Raw genomic sequence first — 26,638 nt, 5'->3', positions numbered from 1 at the left:
TGCAGTGATGTTGTTTTTATCCCAAAATGACCTCCTGATTCACCTGCACTTTAGCACCTTTAAAAGCCCTGGGAAAAAATATTTTGAGTGATGGGAACATTACAAGGACGCACTATTTTCTACCAAAGATTCAACAATGTTGCTTTTTTTCACATGACAGATTTCTGAATTTGTTTTGTCTGCTGAGATAAAACCCCTCAGGATAAGTTGATGTTGGTGGATTTCCATCATCGGGATAATCGGGAATATCCTCACATGAGTAACTTGAAACACCTGTCTGGCTCGGGGGAAAAGTCCTATATTGATCTCCTAATTTATTCTGAACTGGCACAAGAGCAGCCTGCATTTTTCTAGTCACTACAACCTTGGTTGAAGCCGAAATCGGATGTGATTTGCTTTGTGCTGGGGGACCTGCGATATAAGAGAAGTATTTGCTTTATATGAAATTTTCATGATGTCCCATGGCTAGATATGAGAGTGGCATCTTTTTCCTCATCAAACTCTCTGTGAGAGTAAATATAAGTTTTTTGCTCGAAAGTCTACTTCAAATTTGCTACGGTAAACACATTAAAATGCTTAACTGAGTGTAAATATGTTGGTGATTAAGCACTTTGAGTGTTTACTCCACGGCAAGAAAACATGGAGGGATTTCTCACAAAGTCTAAATATTTCAGTGGAGCAGCTGGTTGTTACTCACCAATTTGTGAGAGCTGCTAATGTTTGCACAAACCAACTTAGCTAATCAAAGTTAGATTATATCTGAATTATACATTAGGTGAGTTTTTCTCTTGATGCATAGAGCTGCAGATTGTCAGCGCAAAGTGCAGGAACGCAGGCTGCAGGCAAACTCAGTAACTGATATGACGGAGTTCAGCTCAAGACTGTCTGGAGGGAAAAACGGTCTGATAAAATGGTTCTTCTGATCCTGAAAGTCTGGCAAATCAAAGTGTACGGTTTCCAATTTGTCTAATCAAAGGGCCCCTCTGTGTTATCAAAGTGTGTGTGAGGTCTTTGGCGGCTCAACTCACCAGGGACGGTTTGATGCCAATGCTCTCGGCAGCCTGGAAAGCCAGGGTCAGATTCCGGATCTGAAGAAAAATAAACCATCGTGTGTTGAGACACTGGGAGATAGACACGGCGCTTCAAACAGCAAGAACAAATACATTTATAAACCCTTACAAAAACCAAAGACACAATCATGAACAAAAGTGCGCCTGAACTTGTTTGTGTGAGCATTTCAGTGTATTATGTTTTGTTTGATAGCATAAAGCCTTACTGGAGAAATATTTCTCTGTAAAAACAAACCTTTTTATGAGCCTCATCAACAATCCTCGTGAACTTCATCCCAAAAGATTCAGCCTAACGCCCCCGTTGAGTTTTGTACAGTGTTGTTTCTGTCTATCTCCACTTCAAGTTCAATTTTGGTCTGCCTTTTGAATTAAAAGTGCAGGTCATAAATTGAAACTCTCACAAGCAGTGGCACCGTCGTATTAACTGCCTCCAGACATTAGCGCAGCTGGGCAAAAAAAATGTATGAACTGGAATTAGTTCTGCAGCTGGAGAACAAATTTCCCCTCTTCAACCTGAAACGCAGGTCCACCTTTAACCTTGTTTACTTAAAAACATCTCACGAAGGAGGGCAGTAATGGGATTACTGGGAGGGCAGATTAAACTGGGAAGAGGTTGGGTGTTTGGGCCTCAGGGAAAGTCACTCAACAAGAGTTATTAAAGCCAACACGCGTCTATTGAATTATTCAGAGATTGGCAGCTCAATGTCTCTGTCATCAGCTCAGTGTTACACATTCACACAGAAATGAATGTGCAACCCATGCCAGACATGATTAATATGTCCCATCGGATGTGTCTGGCCAGGTTGGAGGTGTTTTATCTATTGTTTTGTGGATTCAGCAGTCTCCAGAGAGGAACCGTATTGTTTGCAAAGCTAATGTATATACCACCTGCATGTCCACATTACAGAGCTGTCATCACCGAGCTATACAGCCGCTGCTGCACTCTGCTCAGGTTCACTTACAGTACACAAACGCCGCATTCATAATTCATCTTCTGGCTGCTTTTGTTAATGCTGTGTGGACAAAATGGTAGACCTATAAAACCTATACAAGTTCATAAAGGAAGTGTGGAATGTGCAGCTTAATGGTGGAAAAAATGACAAAGCATTACAGAGACGTTATTTTCCTCCTGGCAAACGTGCGTTTTTCAGACCTGCGCTGTATAAGCAGACCACAGTTTACAGGTTCACATTTTCCACAAACAATTTATTGTGGCTTTGTGTGCCACGTTGTTTTCTACAGACACAAATCCAGCAAGGCAGGGAGAGGACATCAAGAAACGGAGCGAGCTGTGTGTTTTGCTTTACTCAAAAATATGTGTGGGTCACGACCAAAGTGATGACTGAATCCAAGCATGTATGCGAGCTGGGTCGAAGATGATGTGTGTGAGGAAAGAATGAATGCAAGTGTGTGAGAGGAGAGCCTGTGTGCATTAAAAGTGTGGTGTGTCCTTTTTAGGGCTTCAACTGCGCCAATTATTTTCACTGTGATTTAATCTGCAGATTATTTGTACAATTAATTGGTGAATCTTTTGTTGAATCACTGACCTATCTTTTAAGACTGAAACTGTTAATACCATAATATTAGTACGTGTTCTGTATGTGTGTGTTTTCCTGTAGTCTTTTACCTTATCTTGACTGATGAGTTCCTGGTACGGGATGTGGGCAGGCAGATATGTGTGCAGGAGAGCACAGAAAGCCAGGCCGTCACTCCAGCTGCTGCTGAAGTTGGTGACATCGATATTCTGTAGTGAAAAAATAAAATATACATGTCAAAACAATGCAATGTCAATACCACAGAATGGTAATGAGCTTAAAGTGCCCATAAAATGTGTGGGGAGAGTGAGCCTCTTGACAACATGATCATGCCATGATAAAAGCCATTAAGTCACACAACCACAGGAAACAACACAAGACTTTAAATGTAATGCTGTTATGAGCTGTTCTGGGACTTTCAGCATCCATTAAAGCCTGGTCATGTTTCCTTTGGAGGATCTTCTTCTTGGATCCCATTTAAGCCTCCGAGGCTCCCTCTGATCTCTCCTCCGGGTGAAGAACGTGCATAGCAGCACGTCCAGCCTGTTGTGTTTTTGTGTGTGTGCACGATTCACAGAACATTGTCACCTCGTGCACCCTATACAGCCCATTCAGTGTCTGATAAGAGTTGAGAGTTTGGAGGAAAGACTTCCTCCAGTCTATTGTTTGGAGTCTTTGGCTCCCTGTTAGACTGATAAGTTATTTCCGGTGTCTTCTACTTTCATACCTCTCATAAGTTTTGGGAACACAGACAGAGAGACTCTCCTGAGTCATGACTTTCTGCCTCTGAGGCTACATGATTTGCTTCCAATACTTCCACCTTTTCACACACACTGAACCTGATAGAGTATTTTGATCCAGGTCTGTCCAGTACAGTTGAAAATACTTAATGAGCTGCATGTTTACATGTTGATCAATACAGCAGCACATTGCTGTCAACGTTAAACAAAATATGTCTCATTTCTTACAGTTTTCACAAGATCTTTTCACATTATGACATATTTTCTCATTACAAGATACCAAATATTCTGCTTTTACAAGAAGCCTTTTATGTAACAGTACAACAACCTATTACTTTATCTTGTTTGACCACAAACCCATGTATTTTGTGAATACAAACCATTTAGATGGTTTTGCAAGATCACAAGATATAAAATAAAAAGAGTGAGGTAACAGCTCCAAGTCACTGCTATGCGCACGTGCCTTAGTGTCCTATGAGAAACTCATAGTTGAAAACAACAATGGCGGCTCCGCTAGAGGTTGGTGTAGATGCTGCTTGCATCTGAGTATAATTCATTGAAAAAAGAGCAAAGAACATTACTGAAGACATTTCTCAATGGAAAATATGTTTTTCACTATTCTCTGGACTGACTCTGGTAAGTTTGATTTACCAACTGGCTGCTGGTGGTAGCCCTCTCCTACTGTTGATCTGATTGGTTGAAGTTAACCCGCAGTAGATGGTTATAGATGATTCGTCTAATCACATGGCAAGTATTTCTTTTTCAGTGTCTGCCCTTAACAACATAACATAACGTGGTTGATACACATTGTTTAAAAAAATAACACAAATTAATAGAATGTGCAGAATGAACAGTTTTGACATCATGACATCTATGTATTGTTTTGCATATCTACCGAGATATCTACTGATGTTAGCATGCTAACCAGCTAGCCCCAGCCAGTCCCGGTCCAAAGCTCCTGTGCTAGTGGTGTAAACACCAACAATACCACAGTCCGTAAGCTAGCTGCATGCACAACAGTGCAAACCACCTCCTGACAGTGTTGGCAATACACACAAGGCCAGATACAGTGACTGACATTATGAATGACGGTGCAACCCTCTCTCTCTTAGGCACCCACAGTGTCCCACCCTCTATGATATATAATGTATATATGAAGCGAACTGAATAACTTGAAATATTCAGTGCTGTGTATGTATCCACCTTCACTATTGGCCCTCCACCTTCGCCCAGATGAGAAACTAAACTCTACTGTATGTTTTTCTACATATAATTTTTTACACACACACACACACACACACACACACACACACACACACTACTGCAAAAAGCAGAAAGACATAATACAACAAGAAAGTTCAATTTGCAGCTTGTTAAGACTTTAAAAAATGTGATAAAGCAGTGCACTACATATCTGTGGGTACATCTGTGGGTCTGTGCAGCATTACCTTAAATGAGATGCTAGAGATTTGACATGCGCCCATCTGTTTGTTTACTGTTGCCTTTAAAGCATTGGTCTTTAATCCAGGCCCTGAGGATCCAAGTCCTGCTGATTTTCATTTTAACCAGTGACAGATCCATACATGGGTTGCCAGGTGAATGTAATTAACAACCTGATAGGATAGAAAAGGTCCTGAGGACAGGAATTAAAAACCCCAGCTCCAAGTCACTGCAGTAATGAATATCCCCTGTGCTCCTAAGAACTGCTGACAAATGTGTTATGTCTAATTGTAGTCAGTCATCTGGTCTGCGTAATGTATAGCAGTTACGTCAGGGTAAAATGAGGTATACTGTTTTCTTAGTGATGTAACCTGGCGGTTGCTATGGTTGTTACTGGTCAATGTTATAGAAATGTGCTCCCCCACCTATTTTCTATCCTTTTTAGTCATGTGGTTACAGGATGGTGGATTTCAGTGGGTCAGTCAGTATACAATTTGATCCAGACTCAAATATCTTAACAAATATTTAATGACTTGACATGAAATTCTTCACAGACATTCATGGTTGTCACGAACGAACCCTACTGACTTTGGTGACCCCTGGCTTTGAATCTCAGCTGTTGGACGGATTGTCATTGAGTTTTGGTACAATCGAGATACCACAGAATAAATCTGTCAAATACTTGCAGTCCTCAGCTGCAAAACAGCAGCATGTTATTATTGTTATTCTCAGAATCAGCATGCAGATGTTAGCCTTTGGGCTCATTGAGCTGCTGACATGGCTGTAAAAAAAAAAAGTCATGTTCCAAGTTGCAGGACTTTTACATTTTTACATTCTCTAGAATCTTGGAATTTGATCTGGAGACCGTTTATGCTTTTCTATTTTTTTCCTCTTTTTACCAAGTCAGTCATCCAACCTTTAATTTCTTGACTTAGCTGACCATTTTTGGAGCATTAATGCATTTAAACCAATAATAAAAAATGATAAAACAATAATATTTTCCTCTGCTTTATTTTTAGTTTTTACAACTGAAAAAGAAACATTATATTACTGTATGCAAAAAGTACAGGGGAAAAAAAATGTTTTTATGTTAGAGGTAGGTTGTCCATTATTTCACGTAGAAATAAAAGCATATATTACTACTTTCTAACAAAATGATCAAAGGGCCAGAATGCGGTCGTTGACACACACAGGCCACCAGTTGAATAGGTCTGCCAGTTAGTGACTATATGTGTCTGAAATCTGATTTGTTAAAATAGACTATTTAATCAAATGTGAGTTTGAAAAGTGTAGTCATTGATTGTTCTTCAACTTGACTCACCAGGATGATCTGAGCTTCATCTATTTGATGGTACAACAGAGGCTGGGAGAGAGTCTTCTCCATCAGTAACTGCCTGTCTATTATGTCTGGAGGGCAGACCTGTGCAGTCATGTCAGCTCACATTCCTCACATAACTCCCCCCTTCTCTCTCTTAGCTGGCTCAGCAGCAGCACTATTTGCACTTTGTGTGTGATGCATTCGCTGACTGACACACACACACGCATAGAGGGAGTGATAAGGGGTTATTCAGGCCCCCCGAGACTCCGAGACCAAGATAGACAATAACAAATAAACTGATAAGATAGAGAGAGGTCCCAGAGGCCAGTTATGTTACTGAGGATACACATGTCAAAATTCAGGCCAGGTAGGTGTGTTGGAGTCTAGGGTGGGAGTGGGAGAGGAAAAGGGCTGGGGGTTTGTTCAGGGTAGAAAGAGAGGGAGAGGCATGAATGGTAAAACAGCAGCGGACAACAACAGCTCTCTGGGAGCCGGCTCAGAAAAGCAAACACAGCATCAAGCGACAGGAAGCGTCTCGCTCGGCACAAAAGGCACAGCCGTCGCTTTTTAGGGCTCAGGGAAAGAGAGTATGAGAGAGAAGCAGGGGCTTGTAGAGCGGGAGGACAGGAACGTCAAGTTGATCCGTGGATATTTGCTTTGATCTCTAAGTGGAAAGCAGATAAGATCTATGATAACATCCATAGTTTAATTTTGGTGAATATAGGTGGTCAGAAATTGCATGTCAAACATGTCTAACTGTTCTTGGGGAAAGTGGCCCAAAAGTACTGCACTGATTCTCAAAAAACGGGTAGCAAAATATTTGCAGCTGCTACAGAAACTGCTTCAGCTGCAGACGACATTAGAGGTCAAGGACATGTCACATCCAGCCTGAAAAACATATCCTCTCCGCTGTGAACCACATAGAAACTGAATTCACAGACGAGATGGACACGAGCCAGGCATCACACAGACAGCTGTTTAACACAGCAATGGACGGTAAGCGTGTGCTCCCTGCTGCCATGCGTAAAAGCTACTGGACTGGAGTCACAACCAGAAACGTGGAATAAAGCTCCTCTGCTGTTTGTAACACTTGACACCCAGATGTCAACGTGCTATTATTGTAATATTGAGCTCTTACTTATGGATCTAGAATGTAAAAAACACCAAAGCAACGTGCAGTGTGTGGGCGGAGAGGGAAGGAGGGTAACTGTGACTGTGACACACACACATGCACACACAGTTTGTTAAAAAGCCATCCGTCTAAAGGGGGAAAGCGGGAGACATCAAGCCTGAGAGAGCCCTTAGACTGATGAGCCAGTCGCAGTACATTTGTCTCCACTGCACCTCAAGGGATTGAGCAGGGCAACAAGAAGACATACGACCAAGAATCCAGAAAAAAAAAAGAAAAAAGATTAAACAAGAAACCGAAGATAAGGAGAAGACAACAAAAATGAGAAAGGAAAGTCAGAAATTGAGGGACAAACAGAGGCAGACAGAGTGGGGGGAGTGGGAGATGACACCATAATGTACCTCACAATGAATCATAGTCATGAGCAATGACAGGCTGAAAGCCTGGGCAGGCGGGACAGTGGAGATAAAGACAGGGCAACAGGGAAGGTCACCGAGCTGATGGAGCTGCTTTCCATAGATTCCACTGTCTCCACTCCCACATTTAATGGACCCACGGGCAGAAGAGCATGTAAAGAGTGGGGAGGGCGACATGGGTCAGAGAGGGCACAAGAGCACACAGGTCAACTGTACTGTTGATTTATGAAATCTGCCTCTGACTGAACATGCTCACCTACCTACTTAATATTATATAAAAGACATTTAGATTATCACAGAGAGAACTGCACTGTAAGATCAATAAAATGTAATTGGCTTTGCACTATCCCTTTATAGGTATTCACCTACAATCTATTAGCAGTTATGTTGTAAAATAACTCACAGCATGTCAGTTCCAGTATTAGGGCTGGGACAAGATATCAATACTGCAATCTATCGCATTGTCTCCTGTCGAAGTTCGCTTAACCAACACACTGAGAGCAAATAATTATATTTTCATATAAACATGTACTGATAAGGAGGCAGCAAGCTAAGACTCCAGGCACTTTTGAATGCAATGCTCAGGGTCAATTTCTGCACTTTCGTGTTTTTCAGTGAGACAGATGTGTTGATGTACTGTTAGATGATTGTCTCGCAATGTATCGATTCTCGCAGAATCATTGTTGGCAACATACCATGAATTGCTATGGGTTGACTTTTTATATTCTTAGAATTATAAACACACCCGTGAGCAAAATAGCTGTATCACTGATTTAATTTGTCACTGTTACACTTAATATGTCTCAATATCATTTCACTGTATTGTATTTTATTTTCTTAATTTGTCAGAGGCAGGCTTATCCACCTGTCTCAGAAAACAGTTTACCAGATACCATTTAGTGATTATTGATGATGAGAGATTAAAAAAAACAATGCAACACAATTTGCTTAAGCAGCTACAAGGAACTTACATTTTTGTGGATTCTAGCGACCCTTGTAGACAAAAGGTATGAGCACCACCGCCTTGTGTCTATAGATCTGGCTAATATGTGCATTTGTTTTGGAGATGAGTGAAAGACAGGTGCAATTTTTCATACTATTTTTCTTATTCAAAACACAGCCATTTGCAGGACGCGTGCCAACGAGGTATCTATTTGTGGCTATGAAGGATTGATTTGGGAATATGACTGGGGTAAAACCAAGAAACTTTGTTTTAGTGCTGTACCACCAGACTACAGAACAGCTTCCTTCCTAAACCTGTGGCCTATTTTACTCCATTAAAAAACAGCTTTCATTTTATCATTTTTCCAAGCTGGATAAATCTGACCCGGTGGCGGGCATCAAGAATAACTATAATAACTCTACAAATTACAGCTGATGGTCTCGTTTGCTTATGTAGGCCATATAGAGGCATCAGTATCAATATTTAATCAAGACTGTTTCATAACCAGGTAACACTTCCTTGTAGTATGTTTAATTCTTTAACAAATACAGTAGAGTGAGCCTGCCAATATGATCACTTAGTTATTTTACACCGATGAGCTCACATTTCCATCACTGTCATTGCTACATTATTAAAACTTACAGTGAGGGCTACTCTTTGAACTCCTACCCTCTTCCCCTCCTCGATGTCTGACCTCCATTCCACACTCACATGGGGTTCCATTCCTGTCTCTTCAATGGGTTTGTGTGTGCGTGCGTGTGAGTTTCCCAGACGAGGCCGGATGAGCTGTGCTCTGTCAGGCCCAGCTGAGCCTAATGTTCAGAGCCTTTGCTCATTGTTCCCATCTTGAACAAACAGCGCATTTATTTTTGTTAGGCTTCTATGGTTAATTGAGGGGAGAAAAAAGTTATAAAGTGTCCGGAGCTGTCCTAAATTAAGACATCAAAGCGCCTGATAAATATACAGCAAGAGTGTTTTCCAACAGACCAGAGACCTTTAAGAAAGCCAAAAATGGCCACTTATGTAAAGCTTTAACCACAACGAGAAGACATTTTGAAATTTTGCTTCCCTTTGACAGCTCCGTGGAAATTTTGAAACCAGTGCAGAGGATTCACAGTGTACATTTAAAAGTTTTGATACAAAAATTTTGCTATTGAAACTTTAAAGGTGGTTATCTTGGATGGCTTGCTTGGTGATCACAATTCTTTGTAGTCTGGTTGCTGTTCAACCACAATTCCCATTCAAACAATGTAACAACTTCTGTTTGACTTTTGATCATAATTAAGATGCCACAACTAAATAGGCTCTCATAATGGTTGACCCTGGTTGTAATTTTTTACATTACTCGCTGATTTTCTCTTGAACTCGGCTTGGGTATGTGCATATTTTTAATTGGCACCTCTATTGACCTTGTTTTCTCTTGCCTACTTTTGAAAAATGCTTTTGTCTCATGTAGTTTTAGAATTACCACGGAAAAGAGTTTGGCTTTTGATTTTGAGATGGAGTGCAGAGAAAACTAACACACAGACAAAAAACACAAAACATCCAATTTCAGGCCGCACAGCATCATGCTCATTCGAATCGGATCCTACAAACTGCCTTTAAAACCAGTGTGACAGAAGTTGTATAAAAGCTTGTCTTGTGTTCCAGGTCTGTGTTCAAATTCAGCACTGGTGTGCACACAAGCCCTTGTGAATACTAATTTCCTGTGGGAGGACCCTTCAGTCTCTCCCACAGGGCAGAGTCAATCAGAGCCAGCTTAAGGTCTTCACTGATCGATCTGTACTTCCCAGAATCTGACATTTGAGGTGTGACTGAGCCTGTCTGAATTCGCATCTCATCTCCTGCTCAGAGTTCAGCACAGGTCATGTGTTTAAGGAGTGTTTAAGGAGCTTTATGTTACTTGGGGATGGAGGCAGTTGGTGGGTAAACACACCCTTTCACTCACCACTTTTTCTCTCAGGGGTTCAGGGGCTTTCTCCATGGTGATAGCACGCTCATCCTACTCCCGTGTGTGTTTACTTGCATGTCAATTGCCATGTTTTCCCCTTTCTCCCTCTAGCTGTGTTAGCTGTCACAAGTGCATGCTCACACAAGCACGTCCCCACATACATCCATACATAAACACACGGATGCATGATTTAAGGCACGTAGACCATGGTAACCGCTTTCATCATGGGCTTTTTCCCTGTCACCTGTATGCATTTAAAGAACAGAAAAGCGTGCATTTGCTTAACCACATGTAGGGCTGCACTCAATAGGTCGAGGCCTTATTCATAATGTTGACATATGAATTGCTGCGCAGCTTTTTTTTCCAAGCCTTTTTTAGTCATTCTGTTTAAACTGGTGTTTCTGTTCAGTTGCAGATAAAGGTAAGGATGTAGGATTATTTGCAACACACGTGACCCAAACATTTCCAATTACTCCAGAGTGTTACAAAGGCAAGAAGTCAAAATGTATTGAAATAAATAGACGCTATCATTGCTAAAAATGTACAATGTGTTTTTATCGAAAACATTTTTCTGCTTTAATCCAGAATTTTGGCATTTAGCCTTTCAAATACAACATTTTCACTGTGGCCACTTGCCTTCCTGCTAACCACACACAAAGTGAGGCACCTGTATAAACTGATGGTTTAGCAGCATTCTACCAGCCCCATTTTATTTTAATTTAATACAATTATTTTTTTAAGGGTGATGATGTCATAATGTATGATGACAGACATTCAAAGCTTTATTAGAAAACATTAATAGGAGCTTCAGATGTCAAAAAGGGACATTCAGTATAGCCCTAACCACAGGTTACCTGATATGTTATAATATATATAGATGAAGCCTCATTTGAGTGTCTTTAGCACACCACACAAGAACCTGACGGATAATTGATTTTTGGGGCAGATGCTGTTACAGATATTAGAGAGTAAAACATTTAAATATCAAAATATCAGTCTATATACACGCACATTTTTTGAATGATCAATGACCTTAAATGTTACCAAACCACCTTTTGACAAAGATACTATATGTTATGGAGGTCATATATTCTATTGTTTAACTATAAACTTTATGGTCCAAAATGACACCATTGTACTGAAACAGTAAACATCACTGGGAATGTAATTATGAATCATCTCTTCCTACATTATAATCTCTAGAAAAAGTTTTCATATTAGCGTATATTGGACAACATTTATGCCAATATTGGTATAGACCAATACAGTATATATACGATAGGTCTAATGTAATCTAATTTCATCTCCGTGTGCTGATTATAGGCGTTCGTCTCTCTCATCCCTTTATTGATCTATAGAGGCAAAGTGTGACATCAGGCTTAGTGTCTAGCTATAATCACACATATTTACTGTGCCCTTGACAGCTATTTTCACCTAAACATCAAATAATCACCCTGCATGCTTACAATAGCTCCCGTTCTCTGTTTCACTTTAGTTAGACCGCTGTTTGACCAAAAGGTCTGCCAACAATAGGACTGTAATAACAACAGGCACGGGGCTGACTCTCCCAATCAGCTTTATTCCCCCCCCCCCCCACCCGTCTCATACAGCAGCTTTTCTGGCTCCATGCTGACACATGAGTGTGATATAAGAGCTTGTTTCCTGACTCCGTCGTTTTGGACACAGAGAGAGGATGGAAAGTGAATGGCGATGGTCCGAGCTGCCTCTTCAAAGTGGCCATTAATTATGTAGCCTGACGAGGCCAAGCATAAATTACAACTGGGGGACTCTATACCAAAGGGCCACAAAGAGCCAATTAGTGTTGAATTATTACCTTTTTGAACTTAGTCCACAGCAGAGCGAAGAGGGACCGCAAAGAGCACGAGGATGTATTGATAAAACTAAACCTCGCTGACCTTTATCAGAGCTGAACACGACAGAAAAGAACCTGGATGTGGTCGTTTTTTCTGGTGGCTGTTGTTGTCTTTTTGCCTTCACTGTCCTAGCTTCGAACTGTGTGACAGATCAGTCAGTCTCTTTGTACATGAGGCTTGTAATTGCTGACTTCCATGTGGAGATGTCTTGTAACTCTGCAGCCTGACCTATGACCAGACATATGAAGCTTAACGCGTCCTCTGACAGTAACCTATCTCAAGCTGGGGACTGTGGTCACATATCGTTGTGGCTCCACTTACTATAACTGATGCACAGACTTTTGTGTTACACAAACACACACAAACATACAGTACATATTCATGCTTACTGAAGAACACAATTCCCTACTGGATGTTGTGGGATTCCACAGAAAAGGGAAAGGCTGGAGGCTTTTCTCGTGTGGGAAAGTTAAACGGCAAATGTACAAAAAATGCGGACGAGTTCTGACTGAGTTGTTTCAGGAATCTTGATCTGATGCACAGATATAAAAACAAAGATGTCTTTCTTCCCTTTAGATACAGAAAAACAAGTATTGTGAGCAAGTTTATAAAATGTGTTTGCTGGAAACAGATATTCATCAGATAAGCATCAGGATCGAACACCCTTAAGATTACAGTACGAGGAAATCACACTTGTTCTCACAATAGAAATGTCTAAGGTTAACAGCCTAAAAGTCTGTGAATAAATCCAATTACAGCTCTGGCATATGGTGCACGTATGGAGAAAATGCACAACCACGAAGGATCACAGCAGCTCAAGTCAAGGGCAGTTACTCGGGGAGGGGAATGATTATTCCTCAGACTGAAACACTACCAGTAGCCAAATCTTCTTACTGCATTCCTTATACTTGCAAACAATCACACTGTGTTGTTAAGCCCTTTGTGAGAGGGGATCATTGGTTCCATAGTTAAATGGGAATGAGGCTCGATTAAGAGTTTCCTGTTGCTGGACCCAACTGTCCTGAACTGAACTAAACTTTGAAATTCCATTTGGGTTATTATTTGACAAGTGTCCATTTCAATTTAAGCAATGGTGGAAAGTAATTATGGACATATACTCAGGTACTATACACAACTCTTTAGCTTCTACTTATCATTCAGAAGATAATACTGATTGCACAGTGCGATGGCTACAGAAAAATGACACCATCCACAAAAATGAAGGTGGCCTTACGGCACATTAAGAAAGCATGTCTGCCATTGCGCAATCAAAACAGGAAGAGACACGGTTTCCTCGGTCACTGTCCCCTGTTGACAGTGGAACAACGGGAATAAATGTAGAAATTCTACCCTGCAAAAGAAGAACGCTGATGGAGGAGGCAAACATGGCAGAGGGAATGTCATAGATAACAGGGTAAAAATTAATGTATGGGCAGTCACTCGATGGAGAGGGCTACTGTTGTGTTAAAGTCTGGTCCTTCTTTAACATGCTTATTTACCAGTGGGATTAAAAAACACCATTCTCTCTACTAGATCAGCAGGTAACAACACGTGCCTACTTATTGATACAATCAATTGTTTTACCGAGTGCCTTTTCATGGCACTGAGATCGGGGTTTCCAGGTCAGATGTGATTCTTATGGTTGTTTTTTGCTTTAGACAGTAGCCAGGCAGTAAGCAGCTGCCTTGTTGCTAACACATTCTTTGTCTTTCTATTACAAGCCAGTGTCTTTAAGCACCAAGACCCATATCAAACAAAGGCGTGTGAACCCAAACAATCTGAGCCATGCCAGTCCGTCTCCAGCTCCAGCATCTTATCAGACACATCATCAGACTGTCTGTTGGTCAGAGGCAGTTTTATCTCATCTGCTCTGATATTTCCATCACAGAGGATTGTCTCTGTGTGTTTTACCAACACAGGCATGATGTGACCATTAAATAACCTACCTCAGATGAAGCGAGGGTGACTCAAAGTACACTAAGCGGCATTGTGCCTGAGAAATAGGAACTATTGATCTGACGACTCATCTAGTTATTCTGACCATCCATCCCTGGGAGAGCTGGGTTTATTTTTAGCAGTCATCACCTGTGGCGTTTCATGTTCGGTTAATAAGCCAGAGCTACATGCAATTTGACTCACCCCAAACTGAGAGAGTCATTTATGTTTGTAATTAATCCTCCTCTTCCTCCTTGACTACAGTTCGCAGACTGGGACCAGTCTGCCTGATTTTAAGAGTGGGTATTAACTAGCTGCCATGCTGGCACAAGAACATGATGATTACATGGGCAAATCCCACTGGGCTTAATGGGCTCCTTAAACTGGGCATTAGGGGAGCAGCTAAGCCAGGTGATTGTCAGCACTTGGCTCCATGGACACAGGGAACACAGATGGAGCTCAACGCAACAACACTGCATAAACAAATGGACATGAATAAACACAAGGAGGGCTATATAAATCCACACATGTATATATCCAGTGTGTCTATAACATTGAGGGCTTCATTGTTTCCATTACACTGTGCCACAGTAACTTCATGTCCCAAGTGAGGTGACAGGTTAGTGAATGGTGTGTATGTAAACACAGTCATGTGCCACCTCAGTCTAACACCTCTGTGATGGCTTGGAAAAAAAAGAAATAACTCTTAAACTAGAGCTGTTATCTCACTTTTAAATGAAAACCTGAAGATTCTAAGACTAAAATAAAAGTGTCAGACAGAGACGATAAGAAAAAAAAAAAAAAAAAAGGGTGTGAAAGTGAATGGAGCCCGCCTTTTATTTGAGAGAGGTCTCTGGCCTCTGATCCCTACCGGATAGCCTTCTGTTTTCTTCTGGCACCACTTCAGTAGAGCGTTTCTCTTAGATCCTCCGTACTCCCGCGCCAGTGCAGCCAAGGGGTCCTTTCTTTCCACACTGTCACCAGGGAGACACAAACCGCCATCACAGAGAGAGAGAGAGAGAGAGAGAGAGAGAGAGAGAGAGAGAGAGAGAGAGAGAGAGAGAGAGAGAGAGAGAGAGAGAGAGAGAGAGAGAGAGAGAGAGAGAGAGAGAGAGAGAGAGAGAGAGAGAGAGATGTTTTGATTTTTAAAAACAACTTCATTCCAGTATTTCCCAATTCACAGTTAAAACATCATAGAAAACATTTTCCCAAGAAAAAACCCTACATATTGACACCAGAGTTAAAAACTAACTCTTCCTCCACCAGCTAACAGAGAACATTATTAAAACACCACAGTTTGATAAAAATATCCAGACTCTTCATCAGTTTGTGAAAGTTAAAGTCTTACTAAAAAAACTTTACTTTCCTCTCAGTTTATTACTTCTTGTTATGTAGATTGCCATTTTTGATTCCCCTATTGAAAAGTTTAAAAGTTGCCACATCTCTGCGTTCACTTTGTGATATTCTGCACCATCAAAAAAAAACACTCTTCTATACAACGATTAAAACATTCTTTTAAAATGTTAAAAAGCTGGTTAGGTCGCACTTAGGGATCAACACTTGGATCGACACTTTTTGTCTGCCTTGACGTTGGCATGCCGGAGATCCAGCTCCAACGGTGAGTAGTTCAAAAACCTTCCTTTTAGTAAACTCTGCATACACAAACAATGTTCTCAATGCTCGTGTTCATGTGTAGAGACACGTTTTCATGTGTAGAGACACTGGTGATACTACAACCAAAAACCTCGTCTGTGACTAGGTGATGGTGGCCCTGATGTGCTCCAGGCAGCTGGAAAGATGCACTCCCTACTAAAAACTGCTTTTCAGATCAGAGACAAAACAACTGAAAACCACCATGTAAAAAGGTGCAATCAAAGTCCCATTCTGCATGACTTAAAACAACATGGCTTTGTGGTAAAAGACAGTGAGCACTCCCACTGGAAATGCGTGGCACATTTGGAAATGCAAAATATGTCAAAAGAGACATCAGACTGTCGAGCAACTGAACTGAACATAAGTTGAAAAGGATTTATGAACTGTCATCTTCTGTTTTAATTTACACTTTACACATCGTCCCAAGTTATTAAAACTTAAAACCTTATACTTGACACAAAGGCATGGTAAAAAGATAAATGCCACAGGGATGATACTGTATAATGACTGACTTAGCATGTACTATGATGGAGAAAATAAAAAACATTCAAGTATAAAAAAAAATCAATAATACAGTTGATACTCCCTTTACTCTATTTTCCTACCAAGTTGAACTAATTTCCAGATGTTCCTCTCTCAGAATTCCAGGATTTCATCACCACAGGGAGCTCTGAAGTTTGATCTTGTCTTATCAAGACAAGCTTGAAGTCTCTTTGCAGATCAGTATATTTGTTTTAGAGTTCAGAGTTCCTGAAAGATTACTTTGGATTGAAGCCAACTGTATACAGCTCAGTGATCATTCTACCTTCAGTGTCAGATGTAAAGCCTCAAACCCACCTCTTTCTTTAGCACCCCTTCCTAATTTTGACACTGGATGGGCACAATACTTGAATGTTTGAAAACAGTAAACTGACTGCACTATTTAGAAAAAACAGGAATTACAAGTGGTACAACGGATGGGTTCTGCTGTATTATTTAGAGGGTCTTCTCCCCCGGGTGTGTGCTAAGGCTGAGGCCATGGGAAGACCACGAGACACGGTCATTGCTCTGAGCATGGTAAACATTTCACACGTCACAGCAACTCTGCTGTTAAATTCATTATTTCGCTGTTTGAGGCACCGCAGGGCCAGAAGTTGCAAGACCCTGTCCAAACATATTACAGAGTCAGAGGGTGCATTTATCTATCAGCAGCAGCCATATCATAACTCTAAAACCATACCAAACACGGTAATGTGCTGCTGCTGATCTGCTGTTGGAGAGGAAAGGCCTGTATGATGGTCTGCACTACAATAACGCACATTTACATTTAATATGTTACCATGTGAGCATGGAGCAGAGAGCTCATTAATGATACCAGAGGAAAAAGAGGTGAGGCTTGACAGACTGGTTTGTATCCAGATCACTGTGGGACGTGTGTATTAATGTCACCAGTACATATGGTTGAAGATGAGAGTGTTTTGTCAGTGTGAGTATTTGATTGTTTAAGCAAACATTACTGTCTCAATGTGACAACACAGTTAAACTCCAACTCATCAACCTCGAATACATCCTGTTTCAGTGGTAGTCTAGCAGGAGAGTCTATCTAAACAGAGTAGGATTGGCTGTTTCTGTGTGTTCACAGAGAGGAGTGGTCTGTATAGAAAATGATGCCAGAAGTCAGCAGATGAGCAAGCATGTTTGTTCAACATCTGTCTCTCTTCCCTTTTATGATAAGTGGACACTCCATGAACCTTGTTAAGGCCATCCACGTCACAAAACATCTTCGGCAATAGAAGTTGCGCGACTCCAAAGTCACTCAGCTGGGACTTAAATACACACAATTTGAATACGATAACTTGTTGCTTAAAATGCCTACAAGGAAGTAACACTAACGTTGTCAAAGATCATTAAAGGGAACTTGCGTTTCACAGAAATGCAGAACTCAAAAAGTTTTTCCTGTAAGTCACCCCCCTCAATCTATGTAACCTGATTCTGAATTCTTAAGTTCTCTACCTTGCCCAACAAAAAAAGCACTTTTAACCAAGTGCATAATTTGTGGAAATATTATGCTTAGATTTTAGAGACGAATAACATTATCCAAACCAAAGGCAGGGTTGTTTTCTTGTGCTTTTAAAAATCACTGTTGAAATTCAATGAGAGGCTAAATGACTTGATATCATTTCCTTTTTTTGTTGCAGTGTTGGGTCAATCAGTCAAAGCAGGTCTGCAAATGCTTCACAACATTCAGTTTCCATTTCTGCCTGATTTCCTGTGATTCATAACCAACCATGTTGCGTGTAGAACAGTCTTTCTATAAAAAGATGTTTATTCATCTGTTTTAAAGGAAGATAAGTCAATATGTTTTCACTAGTTCAAAGGAAGCCTTATGAATATTATGATCTTACAGTGACTTATGGACAAAAGCGTTTGGGTAGGCCCACCTGAGCTTGCTGTTGCCTCGATTGTAGCTGAAGGATGCTGTGCGGCTGCTGAAGGAGGCAGGGGTTTTGATTACAGACTCAAGAGAAGGGCTCTTCCTCATGAAGCTGGTAGGTTTCAGGTCCTCACTGCAGCCGGACAATTTATCTGGAAGAAGGGAAGGAAGCAGGAAAGAGAGAGAGGCAAATGAGAATGTGGGAGCATAATATAGTTTGTAAACAAAATTCTACAATACAGAGTCAGCAGCAAATATGCAAAAAAAAAATGCAAACTTCTCATTTGCTCTACTCAGTTGGCCCATCCAGGAAGGAGCTGACACACCTGACAGTTTAAGAGCTCAGTGACCACATTTACAGTATTTGCTTTTTCTAAGAACAAAATCATAAAACTACCCACAAAAACACAAGCCGGATGTTTGCATATCTTTATCTATTCATTTGGCTCTCTGTGTGGACAACTTATATCAGATATTTCAACATTGCTCATTTCTAAAGGCAGTGACTCATTGTAGACTTTGTCTGGATGTCCTTTGACCTAAAGGCTGTGTGCAAGGCTCATCATTTGTTCCAGTATTGCTGCTAGGATAAGTATGGATATCTATGTAATTTAAACACCATGACCATTATCTGTGTTACAAACCATATTGATGTGAGAATTCTCCATGATTGATCCTTTTTTCCAACGTTTTTGATAGTGGCTTTATGTATGACTGTCTCTAAAAGAACAGAAAACAGGACAGGGATCTTATCATATCGGAGGCTGAGACAGTTTCACTGCAAAAATGAAGTCTTTTGTTTTTTTGCAACATATCTTGGTGTGTACCTGAATTGGGGAGACAGCAGCAGCAGGTGCAGTGCGTACAGGGATTCCACTCAGAGGGCTTCTTGGGGAGGAATGCATTTGAACTGTGTGGCCTGGTCCATCTGAAAGACCAGGTGATATATCCATAGATTATAATACAAAAAAGGCATCAAATATAATTTCTAAAATCAGTAAATACATATTAAATTTATTCTAAGACTTTAATGTAGTTACTGTGAATGTGAACCACTATTCAAGGTACTAGAAGGCTTATTTAGACCGCTTCCACTGCGGTCTTGAGACCTATGAAGAAAAGGCAAATTAGCAGTGATGGAATGTAACTAAGTACATTTATTAAAGTGGTGTACTTACATTTTACTGGACTTCATTTAATTATCCTTTATTTAGTATTTCCATTTTCAGCTACTTTATACTTCCACTCCACTAGATTTTGGAGGTTAATACTGTCATTTTTATTCCACTACATTTATTTGATAACTTTAGTTACTAGTTACTGTGCAGCTTACATGCTGCATCAGCCCCAAAGAAGGCCTGGTCTAAATTTATTTTATTTCATTGGCAATCTTATAAAAAAGATACCTTTATCCTGTAGACCCACGGTATACAGTATCCATACATGTATCATCTTGTATCATTTACTTTTACTTTTGATATTGAATATTGAATATTCAATATGATATTTTAAAACTTTTACTCAAGTGCTATTTGTATGAGTGACTTTCACTTTTACCAAAGTGATATTTTGAAATGATATCTGTACTTTTACCCAAGCTTCACATTAGGGTACTTACAAATTTGCCTTCTGGTGAATAAAAAAAAAGAGACAGCTGTTTTTACACATCACTTTTGCATGTAACTATACAACACCGTTGGCCACCAATTGTCTCCCCATCTGTCATATGCTTTCTTCTGTAATGCCATGTGGATGTCTCAAAGCACAATGAACACAAAAACAAACTGGTTTGCAGCCACAGATTTTTTAAAAATGGCCAATATAAAAAAGGTCTCAGACCATCAAAAAAATCTGCGGTGTAAGTTCTACCCCCAAAGCTTATGTGCTTTTGGAAAGTGCTACCCTTCCAGCAGGGACTTTTTTGTGGTAAAATAATATCCCATGAACAGATTAGATCCTGGTCCCCAGGGTGGAGTTCCTTCCAAGGTTCCTAGTCCCTGGGGAAAGTTCCTGTAGTGGAAACACGGCTTATCATATACATTTCGAGCATTAAACAGTTAGGCCAACAATGGACAGCATGGTATCAAACCTTAATAATTTACTGGAAAACTGTCAAGTACCCTTAAGTAGCTTTTTTTCTTGTTTTTATTTGTTCTTTAATACACACAAGAGGCACTTTGTAAGGTATATCTGTACAGTTTAACTCAATCAAATACCATAAAGTCTACTTTAATGATGCCTATAACATTCAGTTTTGTTGACATTGTCATAGCAGTGTTAAATAAAGGATTTTTTTTATCATTGAGGACATAGTTAGTGATGGTGCAGTATCGGACTGCATTATATTTCATGTAGACAACATAATGCAGTCCAGTACAACAGCACATTTAACTATGAGCTCAATAACACACATAAAAATATAATTTACACATCTCTGACAATGTCACCAAACACTAAACAATATTAATTTGTAAAAGACAGATGTTACGAAAGGGCTGTTGGATTGGATTGCATCAGATTGTGCAGTTGTGCCTACATAGGTGACCAGTGAGTGTATATTTTTGTTTTAAGGGATAGACCTTTTTTTTTTTTTTTTTGGCCATTATATGGCTTTATTGATAGTACAGGCTCAAGATATGACAGGAAACAGCATGAGAGACAGGGGGAGTGACAATCAGCAAAGGACCTCGGGTTGGGACTCGAACCCGGGGTTACTGCAGCGAGGACAAAGCCTCTGTACATGGGATGCCTGCTCTACCAACTGAGCTAAACGACACCCAGGGATAGACCTTTTTAAACAGTAAATTAAACAAAACACTGAATAATAGTTCATCCAGTTCTGGTGCTGCAGTTTGTGTGAACACAACAGTAAACACTAAAGTAAAATAATGAAAGCAGAACTTAAACCAACCTTAGATGCTTGTCGTATCGATCAATCTCTGTTGAAGTTATACATTGCTATTAATAGAGAATACAAGTAGCTGTAGTTGCTGAGAATATTTAACATTAACAACCAGTTCCTTAGTGCTGCTGTAGCGAAAACGTTTGAATCAGGATGTCCCCTCATCAGTCACAGATTTAACCAACACATCATCATCTTATTTTATTGGTATATTCTACTGACATGAACAGATAGACCCTCCCACCTGTCGTGGTCAACTCAGGCCACACAATCCTACACAACTGCACATTCCTTCTCTGCAGAGAAATGACAGATATCTACGCTGGAGATCTCATCAGCTGTTCCTCTACAGTTACACTTCTGTGTTGGGATTCCCGTGTGTGTGTGTGTGTGTGTGTGTGTGTGTGTGTGTGTGTGTGTGTGTGTGTGTGTGTGTGTGTGTGTGTGTGTGTGTGTGTTTGTGTGTTGAGATGCTCGGTGCTTACTCTGTCCCACAGTATCAAAGGACTTAATGAGGGATTTGACAGTAGCTCCGGGTTCGGAGTCGGCATCTCCGCTGGCGTCCACGGGTGTGGTCGGGATCATGGAGATGCCGCACCAGTGACGGCTGTTATCAGAGTCTGACACCCTCACCTCATCACCTTGGGACCTGACAGACACAATGAACAGGGTTTCTGTGTAGACACATATACAAAAACAGAAGAGTGTGAGGAGGAGAATCTGTGTGTTTGTTAACTGCAGACTCAGTACCCTCACTCTACCATTTATCTTACGAGATCACCTGACAAGATCGTGTGATAACATCTTGAAGAGGACTACAAAACAGTCAATAATGGTGGCTAGTTGGAGATAGCCACATCTAAATTTAGAACAAAAATCCAAGTAGTGCAATAATCAGGCCACTGGTTACCCATTGCCCCCCGATGAACATTGGACTCCAGGCTTTAGAGTGAGGGATTAGATCCATCTATATCAGTTATGGATGAGGAATGAATGACAAGTAGGAAATGTCCATGTTAAAAATTGCACTCAACTCACCTCCGGAGAGTGGAGACTGAAAGAGATTCACAACCACAGTTGGACTGGTGTAGTCTCATTTATTCATTCACCTAATGAATAACAGTCAAACACACATACAGTACACATTTATGTATTCCTTCACAGCCATACAACCAGTCACAAGACCTTCCAAGTCTTTCTTTGCAGAATAAATTAACAGCACATTCACTGTATTGTCCATTAAAGGGCTTTACTATAGACAGAAAACAACCAATCACACTGTTAGCATCTTATCTTTTTTTATAGTATATTTGAGAGTATCCAAATGTTTACATTTTGAGCACCAGTACCTTTTTATCTGGTAGAACATTATGGCTTTTAATAAAAATGCACAAATTGAAAATCTCTGATAAAAGCTAGACACTGTGTAGAACCTGAGATCCTGCAATATGTCATTGTCATACACAGAATATTGTATACGGGTTCGCTTCAAAGATTAAATTGATCAACTATGTTTGTGTTAAGTGACGTATGTTTGAAAATGAGTGATATCACAATCTCTGAGAATCTAATACAGTAAAAAGGTGAAGAAAAATGTTGAGTGTTTAACATAGTGGTTCAAGAATAATCGCCAGGAAAAAAGCATCTTGTGTGCCTTAATTGACGTCTGAGATTCAGATAAAAAGTCTATGTGGTTGGTTCTATATTAACTTGTCAGGTATGTTACTGAGAAGAGGAATGGTAGAAAATGAGTTCAACTCATCATCTGTAATTGGTGTTTTTGAACAGTAAAATAATCCTTGTTAGAAACCTGAAGCACAGTCTTAGTGTAAACCTTTTGGTATGTTTGCAAAGAGTAACAAATGACTCTGAGGTACAGCTGTCTGTTTTTGTGGCAGTCCTTAAATCTAAAACATTTGGCAGTGCTCTGGATGTGCCAGCATGGCTGACATCAAAATCATCCCATTTATTTTACCTGATAGAAAGAGTTCTGGTAATTTAGAAAGAATATAGCAAACCAAAAGTACTAACAGTAATATAGCAGATGATGCTAGTATTTCCACATGGTTGTCAACTGCATGTGGTTATTGTGTGTTCATTTGTGCCATCTAATGGCTGCATATGACACTGCTTTCAGTTCAATCCAACTACAGGACCAAAGACCAAACTTAAGTCTTAAAATGAAGTATTTTTTTTAAATAGGTAGCCATAATTTGACTGATACAGAAATAGAAAAGCAAAGACACCTAGTTCTTTCCAACTGGAAGTTCTGCTGCATCGCTCTTGCCTTGAAGATTTTCTTGAGGATTTTCTGATGTTAAAAATCTGACTTTATTCTGACAGAATGCTTGAATTCAAACAGTGTCAGCTTTGCCACTGACTAAATATTTACCAAGTTGTATTCTTACTTTATCTTGCCATTTCTTTAATTCATGGTGCTTTTTGTAACAGGTCATCACCCTCTACCATCTCAACTTTCTCAAAAAGGCACAAATCAGCTTTGCACAGTATGAAAGGGAGAGTCTTTCGAACATATGGCATTTCTTTAACAGAGACAACATTACAAAGAAAGAATACATTCATTGAGAAATAAAAATACAGAAATATTATTCAAAAGGTTTCATAGGATATGGAAAGCCAGACTCTGTGTGATGAGACTCGTTGTGTACTGCATCTACACTGGTCACTGTGGCTTAGAAAGAGACGGGTTTACCACATTACATTTTGAATGACACACAAAGGTAATAAGTGCAACAATAACACTGTCTTCACGTGGTGCTGAGGTGGGGGCACGTCTCTAGTGCCCTTCTACTGCCGTCTTGGTATCAAAAGTGGCTCCGGTGCTTATTCTAAAGAGAAAAAGAGGAAGGGAGATTAGGTTATATATACAAAAATATATATTCAACCACTATTTAAAGATTATTTTAAGTATTTTTATTTAACCAACACATCGTCACATCATGTACATTTGCAGCAAAACTTGAAATATTTTCTTATAATTGGTGTTATGAAATGCAAACCTCTGGGCACTTCTGGACTTTTTAACACTCTGCTCCATGCACACCTCTTAATCTTACAATTAAGGAGGTCACTCATTAGGTCTAGTACGACTAAATCACCCGGTGATGAAGACGCTATGCAAATGTATCTGAAGCAGATGATGCATAGCATGAGTTTAATCCAGTCATGCGGTGCAGACCATCCTGCTGTTTCACCAAAAAAGTTGGAGGGTTATTCATTCAAAGAACAGCAGGTGGCACCAGATACATCTACTTGAATGTCAGGTTTAAAGAACCAGGCAAATAAAACCAAACAGATAAGACAGTCCTGAAGGTGCAGTCAGCCAGCATATGGAAAGACAGACAGAGTCAGACAGGTTGAAGCAGCGAAACGAAGCCAGACACAGACAGGAAGGTCAGTGAGCAGACGCAGCAGGAGCAGCACACAGCAGGGCAAGGAGAGGCAGGCTGTCTGAGAGAGGGCTGACAGGGCAGGGAACTCACCTGGACTGTACATAGGTAGGCTTGTCAGAGGGACATCTTTGACAGAGTCATCACAGGGAGCTGCTGGAGGTGGGGAGCGGACGCAGCATAACAGCTAATCTTGGGGAAAGTTCGCTGATTTAGCCAAAGTCTTAAACCAGTGATTAAATATACTAAATTCACAAGAACTGCATGAAATTTGAACAAGACATATTTGGTTTTAAACCAAATACAACTATTTCTTATATACTCAAACTGCTCTTATTAAGTTTGTGAGGTGACCAAAATCACTTAATTATACCATGACTAGCCACACAGATAAACAGTAACAAAACCTAAGCAGACTTTACCACGGAAAAGTATTTGACCTGGCATGATAATGAAAGGGGACAACACTGTCAAAAACACCATGGCATTTGCATGCTCAAACACACTTATATACAGTATACTCACACACAAACCTCTCTATAAATACATTTATCACATTACTGCATGGCCACAGTACAACAACACTATATGAAATCCTATAGCATGATATATTGTCATGGAATATTTTCACTGAAAAGTGTTGTCCATTAGAACACACTTGGATCAAGGCAGCATCTGTGCATAGAGCAGATCTGCCTTCTCATGTAATAATCTCCTCTAATCAATAAACTGCAGTTTAATGTGGAATGTGAGGTTTGAATGTTATATAGGGCAGTGAACAGTGTGGAAGAGGGAGACAGAGAGGGCAGCAGCTTAAAGGAGTAGAATACACAGAGGGAAATACCGCAGGAGACTGCTAATTTACCAACAGAGTCTGCCAAATCCCAGAAACCTAAACTCTGACACTCCAAGGATTAATCATGTGAAATACCAAGATATCAATTAAATAATGTCCACATAATGTACATAATATTAACACTTAATACATCCTAATTTGGTAACAGATAGGAATTTTGGAAACCTCTTAAGCAAGAGATTCTTGGGAGTTTAAATGAAAACATATTGCTGTTTGTATGGCGTGTATAAATCATTGGATGGGGAAATGGCAAGACTCTGGCAGGTATCTCATATCCAAATTGTGTTCAGAGAGAAAGGAACTGCAGCCTGAACAAGGGGAGCCGAGGGATTGGTGGAGTGGAAGGAACTGAAAAAAAGTATGGTGGAAGTGGTACCTGACTCCCTGCAGGGCCTCAAGGTCTGTGGAAAGCTTTGCACTGCGATCCTGCTCCTCCTGCAGCTGCCTCCTGAGTGTACGCAGCTCCTGCTGAGCCTCGACCTTGATGTCATTGGCCACCACCACTGCTGTTTGGAGGTCCGCCTGGAACCGACGCCACTCTTCTTTTTCATCCTAAAGACACAGTCACATTGTATATTGTACAGGTCAATGCAGGTATGAACACATACAGGAAAATACATACAGACAGAAATCAGATTTGGGGACTGTTTGTGAACCCTCTGAATTTAGTTGGACTGAAAAATTAAATGATCCTAAATTGAAGTAGATTTCTTTTGTATTTACAAATAACCCTAGCAAAGCATTTACAGTTTGCGTCAATTTTATTTTGCCCAATCACGGTCCATGTTTTCTTGTAACAAGAGTGTCTACTCTTCTTTTGAACAGATTGGTAGAATTCAAAAATGACCCCGAACCCAATTTTAGAAAAACTTAAAAAATATTGTTAAAAACTCCCAAAGCTATAAAAACTATAAAATCACCTCAAGACAGGAAAAAAAATGTAACCACCAAAGGAAGTCAGAACACCCGGTGCTATTTGGTTTGAAGCAGGAAAAAGACTATGAAAACAGAACTGAAGAGAAAGTGAAAAGAAGAACTGACGAGATCCCTTGC

General features: G+C 40.2%; 1 protein-coding gene across 3 annotated transcripts in view; it reads right to left on the bottom strand.

Moving 5' to 3' along the window:
• Window positions 1-26,638, bottom strand: part of specc1 (sperm antigen with calponin homology and coiled-coil domains 1) — a 76,971-nt gene that overhangs the window by 4,150 nt on the left and 46,183 nt on the right. For all 3 annotated transcript variants that reach the window (XM_030437682.1, XM_030437683.1, XM_030437684.1), the window contains 8 exons: window positions 25,962-26,137; window positions 21,805-21,968; window positions 19,245-19,345; window positions 19,062-19,137; window positions 18,425-18,569; window positions 15,223-15,325; window positions 2,698-2,814; window positions 1,029-1,088 (listed from right to left, as the gene is read on the bottom strand). In XM_030437682.1, the coding sequence (XP_030293542.1) occupies window positions 1,029-1,088; window positions 2,698-2,814; window positions 15,223-15,325; window positions 18,425-18,569; window positions 19,062-19,137; window positions 19,245-19,345; window positions 21,805-21,968; window positions 25,962-26,137 (942 nt within the window). The remainder of the gene's footprint in view (window positions 1-1,028; window positions 1,089-2,697; window positions 2,815-15,222; window positions 15,326-18,424; window positions 18,570-19,061; window positions 19,138-19,244; window positions 19,346-21,804; window positions 21,969-25,961; window positions 26,138-26,638) is intronic.

Source organism: Sparus aurata, chromosome 13, assembly GCF_900880675.1.
Source record: "Sparus aurata chromosome 13, fSpaAur1.1, whole genome shotgun sequence".
NCBI lineage: Eukaryota > Metazoa > Chordata > Actinopteri > Spariformes > Sparidae > Sparus > Sparus aurata.
The sequence above is the reverse complement of the archived record's forward strand: the minus strand, read 5'-3'. Positions and strand labels throughout refer to the sequence as shown.